The 12,147-nt window shown below is 37.6% G+C and overlaps 1 protein-coding gene across 1 annotated transcript; it reads right to left on the bottom strand.

Moving 5' to 3' along the window:
• Positions 1 to 1,187: 1,187 nt before the first annotated feature.
• Positions 1,188 to 11,337, bottom strand: LOC135250992 (endothelin receptor type B-like). The gene is made up of 8 exons (XM_064327908.1): positions 11,023 to 11,337; positions 10,261 to 10,725; positions 8,699 to 8,811; positions 8,393 to 8,597; positions 7,250 to 7,399; positions 6,310 to 6,443; positions 6,108 to 6,216; positions 1,188 to 4,387 (listed from the first exon to the last, which is right to left on the bottom strand). Exons 2-8 carry the CDS (start codon positions 10,705 to 10,707, stop codon positions 4,256 to 4,258), a joined length of 1,290 nt encoding a protein of 429 aa, XP_064183978.1. The 5' UTR covers positions 10,708 to 10,725; positions 11,023 to 11,337; the 3' UTR covers positions 1,188 to 4,255.
• Positions 11,338 to 12,147: the final 810 nt, after the last annotated feature.

The raw sequence follows: 12,147 nt of genomic DNA, 5'->3' as shown, positions 1-12,147 counted from the left end.
GTCACCATAACCACTGCAGGCATTTGGGCATATGAGGTTTGTCTTGCCTTGTTTTGTGCCATGACCAATCAGGCGCTGAGTGCTATAGAGTGTTACAGTGATGACATATTTTTGTAGGCCAACTCGGAAGTTTTTTCCACCATGGGTTCCCTCTGCAAATTTCCAATTCTTTTTTTTCCCCATGGATTTGGTTTTCTGCAGAAAATAAGGTCTGTTATGTGCTTTAAAAAAGTACCTTGCTAACAAGTTTGCAGTATTGAAACTACAACGGTTGTCATGTGCATGTGGGCTAGTACGAAAACCTGAGGTTGCCAGAATACGACCGTTGTTGTAGTTTCAATGTAGAAATGTGTTAGCAACGTTACATTAACCACAGACCTTATTTTCTGCAAAAAATGAAATCCCTTTGGGAAAAAAAGCATTGGAAATCTGCCAAGGGAACCCATGGCTCAAAAATTCGGACTCACTTCTGTGTTTTAGGACTATAAACATAATACTCTATTCCCACTGTCTGCCTCTCCTTTGGCAGTTTTATCCCCCTCTTTTTTTGCTTCAAGCAATGACAGACACACCTGACCCAAGGCACGATGCAATCAGCAATCTATACAAAAAGTAGACACAGCCCAATCAGCCAACTAACTGAAAGTACAAGCCACCTTGACTTCACAAGCATTGCACTTAATCTTTTTTCTTTTTAATCAGATTTCCTCACTCAGTCCTCTGGGACTTTTAAAGATGGTGGACTTTCCCAATCTCCTCTGAGAAGACCTTGAAAGGAATGATATTAGATTATATCTGCTCCTTGGGGTCAAGACGATTTATAACATACCTGTTTAGAAACCCTCTGACATAATCAAGGAAATGGGAAATGGAGCACCTTCACTGCATTCGGTTTGTCAGTTTGTGTAACGTCATGAGAAATATATCTCGTGCTTGCTTAAATTTGGGCCTTTCACCACACGGTTTCGCAGCTGCGGCACATTCTTGCATTTATTAATTGTGACTCCCTGTATGGATACTACACGTAGAGCAGAGCATGCTGCAATGCGGGTGGATTTATTTCATCCGTTTTGACATGAGCCAAGAGCAAAAAGGCATCGGAAACCTTCATATGAGCAAAAGCCTCTGTGAAATGAGGTCTTAAAGTTCACACATGGATGAGTCAGATAGTGCTTGGAGAACCGGAATACATACAATGATTTATTGAAGTCGGTGATGTATTAGCTCAGGTGAGTACTTAGAAATATCCAGAGGACTAGGAGTCAGTACAGAAGACAGTTGTTTACCAAACAAAAAACAGATGTGCTGACAACAATAGCATTACTGGGAGCACACTCTGTAGGGAGAATTTAGCTAGTGGCAAAGGAAAAAGGCTGAGAAAAACAGCCCTAAATCATATGATGTCCTCACAGTGAGTCAGATAGATTTAGGATGTTATTACATTGTGTCAGGTCTCTTCTTAGGTTTTCAGCATAATGATAAAGGGCAGTAATTCAAAAAACAGATTTGGAAGCACATTATCCTTGTCAAACAACTAAATTGATCTTCAGATCTGTTTTTGGAAAGGACAAATGAGACTTTTCAGTCATAATAATACATTGAATCACAGGAAATAAAACATATATAATATCAAGGCCATAGAGCAAATTACTGACAGTATACCATTTTCCTGGACAGTGGATAGAATGTGCAAAGTCACATGAAATGCATTATTTACTATGACGGAAAAGAATACATAATTGACAGTTGTCAGTTACATGACTGTGATGTTTTCCATGTCCGTCTGGATATCACACATTCAACCAATAAGCACTTTCTGGAAAAATGACACTGTAATGATTAATGTAATCTAGCACAGTCTAAGAAATTCTGTGGTCTATAAAATCACATAGCAAACTTCTGGTTAACAGCCAGTGAAATCTATCTCACCTTCACAATGATAAGTATTTAAGTATTTTAAAAAGATTTCACTACAATCCCCAAATGAATTTTCACTAGATCACAATCAAAATGGCCTGTAATATTTTATTCTGGCATGTTTATAACAAGGCCCGCACATGATTAGAGTCCCTTTTAATATTTCGTACAGACGTAAATTGATCATAAATAATCTATCCTCGCATGACAACACAATGTTTAAGTGGCTTAAGAAGTAGACACTGAAGGCCTGAAAAAATTATATCAAAATGTGACCATGTATTAGACTAGACACTGGTAATAGAATGTGTCTGAACAGATTACATTATCTTTCACTTCCAAACAAAACAGGTCTGAGAGGGTATGTTCATATTTTTATTTTAAAATAAACGTACACATTGCAGATATAGGGTGGCATTGCAAAGTCTGGCAGTGTTTAATTTCAGTTAAGCACAGTAAAGAAATAAGTGGTGCTTAGCCCTTTCACTTCATGGACAGAATACTAATACATTAAGGTTAATGTAAAAATATCAAGTTTTATAAAATACAATGATAATCGACACTTTATGAACATAATAACACATTTAAAACTTTTTTTAAAAGTAACTAATCACATGGATCCAAACATGGAAGAAATAACCATTCATAAATGACATGAAAGTTAAAAATGGGGCTGAACTATGGCATAAAAAAGAAAAAAAGAGAGTTCCTACCTCCTAAACCTATAATTTAGGTAAGTGCTAGATAACAATGTCTCCCTCAAAAACAGATTATTTTAGTTCCAGCATTGGATACTTACATTAAGAATGACTTCTAGACACAGTATATACAATTTTATTCATGTTTTGGTTAAAATATATGAGATGGCTCAAAAGAGAACTACAAAACAACAAAATGTAATGTCACAGTCAATGCATGAAAACTACACTGCTTAATTCTCTCCAATGCTAATCTAATGTTCAATCCAGCAAGATTCACAAAACACATGCATTATCCATTTGGCATTAAAACGGCAATTAGCACAGCGGTATGCGTATTTTAAAATGAAAGGGTCATCTGTTATTTGGCTCAGTGTACGGTTTTAGATGGCAGATAACCAACCAATACAAGCACAGCACTGATATAATGAACAATACACTTTATTTTGGTTTAGCAGCTAGATGAAAGAGGGCTTTACTTTAATGTGCTGCTTCTGTGAATCCTTCAAAAAAATAATTTAAAAGAAATCTTTTATGATCAGCGATTATGTATAAAGGTACAAGAGTACATGACCTTCATGTATAAATCTTCCAACTGTTTTGTAGTATGCATTTGTTTTAGTATCCATAGTATGCAAGCCCCGAAATGACATGCCCCTTGGAAACCAAATCAGAGCAGCTTGCCGAAAGATTATGGCCTTAACTGCTATACACATGCTAGAGGGATGGATGGATACATTTGAAATATGTATTTGCATGCATGTATTTCACATGTAATACATGCAACAACCAACACCTCAACACTTTAAGTTGTAGATAAAATGGTCCGGAAGGCATTTTGTAATTAATATATTTGTGTATACACAAACTACTGCCAGTTCTTCAGTGAGTCAGTACAAACACAGGGCCAGCCCATAGTGCTTCTTATTTTACATAAATTATTTTCTTTAAACCAAGGAAAAAAAGTTCAAGTTGGAGGAAAAAAGTTAAAAAACAACTGTCTTCTGATGGCATATGCATTTACCACCAAGAACTGTGTAACTTTAAAGTTGCCACTGAGTTAAGAATAACTGTTTATTCAAATAATCCATAGGACAGTAAAGAATGGTTGTCTGATTTGAAGAAATAATGCAAATAAAATTCTGTATCCTTGGTAAAGACACCCTCTCCCCAGGTCTACTGTATCATTTTAGCAAAATTTTACTGTATGTCTATTTCCATACAACTCAAACCAAGGATGATATAACAGATTCCACTAACAAAAAGCTGAACTAATTGACAAATAATGATATGTTCATGTAGATGGAAATGAAGCCCACAGCTATAATGTTCAAAAGCACACTTAACTTTATTCCAAACTTATGTCGCCTAAATGCTAATTTAGTCTTCAGTCTTTTACTGTGCTATAGTATAGTTTTTTTTTTTTTTTTCATCCATAAAATACAGACAGGGAAATGTTTTGCATATTGGCAATTTTTAATTGCCTCCACTTCCCATGCAGCCCTCTTAGCTACTGTGGAACAGAATAAAGATTCTCAGCACATTTCTGCAAGTCTTCTGAGGCTATAAGAGCACAGAAGATTGGCTATTGTTGGCTAGGCTCAAAAAGTCACACTGAGCAGACAGCAACGGCGCCTCCATCAGGCAGAGGTATACTTATTGCTGCCCCGGGAGTTGCTTTGCTCTGAGCCGCGTCCATTGACCTTGGACCTCATGCAAGACTGTTTCTCATCCAGCATCTCGGGAGAAGTGCACCAACAGCACAGACAGGACTGCGGGAAGACCATGGCATTGTGTCACATGACAGGAGCACCACATTTGCAACATTTTCCTTAAGGTGGAAACACTGGCAATGCCGTAGAACAACATTTAGGGGAGGACACATGCTTTTATGCCCCAAACCCTAAAACTCTAATGTCTAATTCTTGCAGTACAAATACTGTATATATAAAAACAACTAAAATATTCAAAATAAAAATATATAAATATAATTAAATATAATATAAAATATACAATTCCAATCATTTGTTTATTGCATAAATTATTTTAAATGCTAAAAAATTAGCATTTTATATCATTGCACAATTTTCTTTCTTTCAATTAATGATGAAATGCATGTGTCACCAACTAAAAAGGTTAGCTTTTGGTTATATGCATTTGAAGTGCAGACTGTAGCTAAAGTATCTGGCATTAGTCATGCTTACTGTAGGCAGAGTAAGACATTGTTCCTCAAGACATGAAAAACAATGCTTAAAAGAAAATGAGAATGAATGTAGCTGCTCTGCAAATTATGTATAAAAATATATTTTTTTAAATGGAAAAATTATCATAATTCAGAAACATAAGTGGCCCTATTTGGCCCGAAGGTGCAATTGTCAAATGCTAGACCTAACACAAGGCACTGGCAAATTAGGGTGTGCCTTGCTCAATATCAGCAAGTTTATTATCAGGCTGAGTGCAACTATGGAGCAGTTGTAATAGAGGCTGGTTTGACAGGAATAAATTAACTGTGGTTGTGAAAGGGCTTTGGTTTCATTATTGCCAGCCAGACTGCCCCACTTCTTTCACTTTTAAAGATAGCTGTGGTGCATTAGCAACTGCTAATTTCATCATGGCCGAAGAGCAACCATATTATGAGAGGCTCCATTACGAGCCTCTCCGCACACCACTACTCATGATATCAAAACAAAAATAAAATATTTTTACCATGTACCTTCTTTCTTTGCTGTCTTTCTTCGCATCAATTACAATTTTTACATCCGTTTATGCAGCTGGATATATTTACTGAAGCTTAGTTACCTTGCTCCAGGGTACAACGTCAGCATCCTACCTGGGAATTGAACTTAGTTCAGCTCCCTAACCATTACCATTAGTCAACACTGCTGCCACTGTGTTGTGCCACTGTAAATTCACTGCCTGTAAATGTGCTCCTATCTGTGTTATGTATTCATACATCCATATGTGCACATTCATAATGCCCCCCAAAATAACACAATGCACCAGTAAAATGCAAATGCATTGTTTAACACCAAACTTGCTAGCACCAAATTTTTCAATTGACACACCCCTATTGCACCACCCTATCCATGTTGGCGCAAATGGGTTTACTGCCGACCGCAAAACTACCAAACCTGGCACAGGTGAAAACAATTCCATTTGCACAAGACCAAACTAGCAATTGGCAATCTCTGAGGTCCCTATGACTCAGTGCTGCTAGGCTACGTGACTGTCTGATTAGCCCTGATCACTATCACCCCCCACCTCGTGCTCCATGACACAATTTACACAGTCACGCCCAACAGCGACTGAGCTGCTCTCTCAACAAACCAAACATCGCCCTCACCTAAGCGCAAACGTCATCATCATCACTGGCTACAACAATGCATCCACTTTCTGACCTGTCTGCAAAGGCAGAATTAATCATTTAAATGAAAACGCATCACTAATCTATAAGGGCTTTGGCAGTAACAAAGAAACAGTATGGCTACTTACTCTGAAACAGCTCTTAAACCTTTTGCTGACCATGTACAGAGCAATGGGATTGATGCAGGAATTCACAGAGGCCATGTTGATGCCAATGTAGTCCAGCACCAGGAAGAAGCTGTAGAGTTGACAAACGATAAACAAATAGCATCACGTAAAAAGCGAAGATTCATACCGACACTGTAACTGACTTTTAAAATAATTTCCGTACCTTAGCAATTCACACCTGTTAGGGTCCTTTTCATCATAAATGGTCAATTTTAAGATTCTGCTGAGATGCAGGGGTAGCCAACAGAGCGCGAACACAAGCACCAAACAAAAAACGGTCTTAGCCACCTCTCGTCTCTGTAGGCAGAAACAGACAGACAATTAGGGATTTTCATCATTGTACATTCAAACTGTTAGATAATGATAATATACAGAATCATTGGCAATAGGAATACTTTGGGAATGGAGGTCAAAACTCAAAAATGTTTGTATGTTTTAAAGTGGTCAAATTGGTTTTTGTTTGCTATGTAAAATGTACTTTTGCAAGTCAATTTGTTTAAAAACAACAGTTAATTTGTAAATCGCGAATACACCGCTAAATCCTCTGTTAATTGTAAACACTAGGATACCACTTGTTGCTTTCGTTTAAATTAACCAATAAAAACAGTGGTCAGGACTTCCTAACAAAATTCTTTTTTTTTTCATGTTTCTGGCACGGTACTGTATTATAACAACTGTGCTAAAACATGCTGCTTTGACTGAGAGCATTTGCATGCATCCACACACACACCCTCACACAAACACGTGACCTCTTCTTTGGCTCATGACCAACCTTTCCACAAAACCTCGCGCAATTCTGTGAACCCCCTCGGGAGTTATGCGCCTTTTTGTTATAGGCCCCGCCCATCGCCATGGTCAAACGGCCTGAAAGTTACTCAGCTCTACCTTCGAAAACTGTGGCCACTACAGGGTGGGACACTTTTGTGGATTAATCGACCAACCGACCAACCAACCGACCGACCGACAGACAGAGCTATAGAGCTGCGGTCGCAGCTAAAAATGCTCCTCATTGGATAACATGATTAAACAACAGCTCCCTATATATTACATTATATACTGGTTCTGTTATTCCATTTTCTTGGACTAACAATGTACATTCCTACCTGCTTCAGATGGTCAGTCAAAGCAATCTGCATCCCATTCTTCTTCCTCAGCATCTCACAGGTCATGAGCGTGTAGAAGATTGCAGTGCAGGCCACAGGCATGCAAAAATAGATGCTGAAGAGCCACCAATCTTTCGCCGACTTATAAAACTGCCAACACAAAGGAGAGAAATAAGAGAATATCCATTTTTTCTCTCCTAACTGAACACAAATCACAGCCTTTACTTGGATTTTATCATGCATTCGGACATCTCACATTTGCAAGGCAGCAAGAGTTCTATGAACAAATATGAACCAATGGAAAGGAGGAAGAGTGGATATACCAAGCATTTATAACACAAGTAAAAGTGTTAAAACTGTTAAAAGCATTAATTGTGAGTCAAAGTTATAGATAAATTTTGATAGCAACCAGTCCAAGTCAAAGAACGTACTTGTACCTATAGTTAAAGCTCAGCTGTTAAATCACAGCTCATTTCCTATGGACATCCTCTAGCCTTGGCAATATCCATAATAGACCATAGCCACTCAAGCTTTATCTCTTTACCAATGACCTAATGCTTCTTTCTCTGTCCAGTCTGACTAAATTAAAACCTCCTTGGGAGTTAAAGGTAGCCTACTGAGTATTCAGAGAAAATCCATTGGTGTCGTTTAAATTGGCACAACTGCACTAATACTTACATAGTGAAAGTCGCCACAATGAAGTCATTCAAATAACTACAGTGAATAAATTACATTAAATACATTTGCATTTGCAACTATGCATCCTGGATTCAATCAAAATTTATCCTTAATTTTGACTTAACACAACACTTTCAAAGGAAAGTACATTCTTACACTCTAAAGGATAAAAACTAACACTTGAATGTACTTGTACTGAAAGTTAAGGATACATTGTGGTTGAATCCAGGCAAATACAATTCTATACTGCTCAATCCAAATGATTACATTAATCCGATTTTTTGTTCAAAACCACTTCTGCAGTGGTCAGTACTGTGTAGTCTATAATGTGTACTACATTGAAACAGACTTGAAACAAACTACATAAACACTGACTTGGAAAAGCGAAAAGTTAATCTTAAAAAGCATATTTTCTGCTGCTTTTGCACTTTCGGTGACATCTGTTAAATAGTATGCATCCCTTACCTGCATGAACTTGGATGTCTGCATTGGGTGCAGGAGGCATATTCTCAGATGCTCTCCTTTGTACTCCATTGCAATCATGTCAAAGGCAACAGCCTCAGGCACAGCTAGGATGATTGATATGACCCATATCAATGCGATTTCTATCGCGGTCCACTTCGGAATACCGATTCCTTTGATACGATTCCATGATGTGACAGCCCGATACCTACAAAAAAATGATTGGTAAAATTAGCTCCGGTCTGGTTCATAAAGTAAACATGCTTATCAAATTATAGAACCCTCAAAGTCAAATAAGTTTATATATACCTGTCGATGCTCAATGCACATAAACTCAAGACCGTAATTCCAACAGATGCTTTTTGAACAAACGGCACCAGTTTGCAGAGTCCAACACCAAATGGCCAATCTACAGCCAACAGCTGGAAAAAAATTAACGGTTAGGTTGGTTTTTCTTATATACTTCTATTTGATTTACAAAATACATTTAACATCATAGACATACTTAGATTAAAGTCCAGGAGCAAGAACCAGGTAAAACTAGATTTGGTTTACACAGCCTACAAACCACTTAAATCTACAGTAGAGGATTTAGTCATTTGGATTCAAGTGATTTGCTATTATTAGAGGTCACATAGGTCGAGATCCAATCTATAACCTACAGTAATGTACTTTGTCCTAAACAGAGATTACCGTAACATTTTTGTTTCTTAAATAGCGTTGAACTCAGCTGTAAAAAAAAAAAAAAAGTGAAACCTACATGTGCATTGCTCAAAGCTCATTGTAGTGAAGTAACCAGCACCTAGGTATTAGAATCATTTATTTATTTATCAGAGGCAAATGTTTGCCATTTTAATTTTGGTGATATGTAGAACACTTTCAAATGTCCATAGATATATATTTTTTTAATAGGCCTGGATTTATTTGAAGGCATGCAATAGTAACACAATAATTAATTAAAAGAACTGCTGCAACTAATGAACATCTTATGTTGTAATTAATATCAGGTGTAGCTTCCCTATTTATACACAGTGGCCCTCATTCACAAAACTTTTCTTAAATGATTCTCATTTTTGTTCTTAAAAATGTTCCAACAAAAAACCAATATGGGATTCATGACACATGTGCAGACCTGTATTTTTGTGCATATCCCAGGTGTATGATATGATGAATGCTGAATGCTGACAAGTTATTAGCATAAGGAAACAGCCATGAACAAATACATAACAAAAATGAATGCCAAATTGTTCTTGGAAATGTTCTTATACGCAGTTGACGATAAAATGTGATTGCACGCATGTTCTGTGAATTATCCTTTACTGTAAATAATCTTCACAAAGACTATTTTGCCTAAGAAGTCTTTATTTTTCTAAGTGTCCAGGAATGAACATGAATTACCCGTTGTTTGCCTCCATAGTGGTTCTTATAAGATGACGAGGTTTCCAGGGACTTCATGAATAAATAAAGTATCCATAATCTGTCTCTGTCTCTTCCTTAAAGTGCATTTATGCAACCGCATAATGCATAGCATTAATCATAAAGGCAAGCACTTCTTAAGGCAGTTATCTGAGTGTTGATGTTAGGGATATACAATATACAGTACCTACCAATAAAAATACCTTCTATGCACTACCCATTTCTGAATGTCTTCTTAGCCTGTTCTAAAAATGTGATGACATTCAGGCCTGTATATCTGATACATTTCTACCGCACACACATTAAAATTTATTTCCAAGGATCGGTTGCTCAGTTTAGTTGCAAACTTCACTGCATTCGTTCAACCTGTCGAATTTGTTACTGCAGTGTGGCGTCACTTTAAAAATAAAGTTCCACAGTTCCACCACTAAATCACGAATATATAACCAACTCACCTTGTAAACATTAATGGGTATATCTATTACAATGTGTAAGAGGTCCCCCAAACCAAGACTGCCGATAAGAAAGTTGGGTCCGTTCCTCATGCCTTTGTTTTTGTAGATGATTCTCAATAATGTCGAGTTCCCGATTATTCCAACAACGAACACAAGACAAGAGACCACGGTGTTTATATATTTAAATGTATCTCTGATTTCAGTAGTTCCGGAACACATAGGTGGGTGCGCTCTGGGTCGCCCGGGAGACATGGGCCAGGGGTGTGAACTGTTCGAGCTCAGGCTGTCCTTATCTCTTCCAGATTGCTGTGTTGGGGACGCAGCTGCTCCGATGATATCATTAACAACTGGCCCCAGGTAGTCGGCCTCCGTCTGAGCGCAGACTACAATAAAAGTTTCCACAAAAACCAGCAATAGGAGACAGAATACGAAAAATGTATTCGGCATGTTGTCTTTCGTGGTTATCTGCAAAATAATGCATGAAACAAATTATCAGCATTGTACAAAAAGCAGGTCATGCCTTCAGTATCCGCGGAAGACTAAGTGTGTTCAAGGTTGTTAGGATAGAGAACATCTTATCAGAGTAGTCAGTGTATGGATTTTCAGTTGAGCTAAACGTTATAAAATAAACACAAACGACACCAAAGGGTTACAGTCTCTTAGCGTATTGTGTACAAATTAAAACTTAAAATGAAAACATAGAACAGTCATTGGCATAGACATTAATGAAACAGCAGAGCATATTCGAATCATATTGGTTACCTTAAATTTAAGAGGAGCTGGACCTGTAGAAATTGCTGTCCACGTGAAAAAAACTTTTGGATGTCTGCGAGTATTCTGTTCGGTCCCGCTCCCTCTTGGTTGAAATGTATTTAAAACGCCGTATGAAAAATTGGCAATACATCGAACTTCCGCTGCCTCAGTCGTAAAAAAGTGTCTTTGTCACCAACTCCCCCATGTCGATCAGCGCAACGGATAACATTTGGGAAGGCTGAACATGTCCCTGAGCTAGTGACCCGACTTCACACGCTTGTGCAGATGAACAATATTTCGCAGTCCAGGGCATTTATCTCCTGAGCTTCGTCACGAACCATAGTAATTACTGATCCCTCCTACAAAGTGTCGAGAAACGCAAGGGAGAAATGCGCGCGCGCCACTTCATAATCAATTAGGGACATATAATTGGCCTTGAATCAACTCTCACTTCCCACTAATTGTAATAGTTATATCTGTTTTACCATGATCTCGGATTGATCACGTGAGATGTATCTTGTGCAGGATGTTCCTGAAATATTTATTTAGATGGCAATGACAAGACCCTAACAGAATTCAGTGACAGATAAAACAAAGTGTTTTAAGTAGTTCTATATCTCAACCACACTGACATATGCAAACACACACACACACACGCGCGCATTTAATCTAACTCAAAAGACTGATAAAACGGTCAGATCACAGAGATGAGAAAGGATTCCACCATTGATGTATCTTATGATCTCTCATAAGAAAAGACTCATTGAAGCTAGATACCCTACAAACAGGACATGCTGTCAGCATTGTAACGGCTTTGCTGATTACTTCATTTCATGTTATGAAAGACTAAATTCCTCCGTGGGAAAAAACAACTAAGTTTGTTAAATACTTTCAAAACAACTCCCTAAACAATTTGAAAACATTGGTAAATTCTGATAATGTAGTTTAAGCTTACAGCCGTGTTTTTGAATATATTCTGGGCAATGTATTGTGGGAAAATGATCAATTGAATTTCTGAGTGAGGAAGCAGTGAATCATTTTATAGTTTTTCTTAATTGGTCGGTATCTTATTTTCTTAATAGGGTAGGTATTTATTCTATCCTGAAGTGGAACCACCACTGCCAGCTGCTACTT

Source organism: Anguilla rostrata, chromosome 3 (genome assembly GCF_018555375.3).
Source record: "Anguilla rostrata isolate EN2019 chromosome 3, ASM1855537v3, whole genome shotgun sequence".
Taxonomy (NCBI): domain Eukaryota; kingdom Metazoa; phylum Chordata; class Actinopteri; order Anguilliformes; family Anguillidae; genus Anguilla; species Anguilla rostrata.
Note: the sequence above shows the minus strand (reverse complement) of the source record. Positions and strands in the feature narration are given on the sequence as shown.

Excerpts from the sequence above, each read along its gene's own strand:
- LOC135250992 (XM_064327908.1), bottom strand. The coding sequence starts at position 10,707 with ATGCCGAATACATTTTTCGTATTCTGTCTCCTATTGCTGGTTTTTGTG. Across the intron at positions 7,400-8,392 it reads AGACATCCAAGTTCATGCAG|TTTTATAAGTCGGCGAAAGA; the intron begins GTAAGGGATGCA and ends TTGTGTTGGCAG. Across the intron at positions 6,217-6,309 it reads AACAGGTGTGAATTGCTAAG|CTTCTTCCTGGTGCTGGACT; the intron begins GTACGGAAATTA and ends TCAACTCTACAG.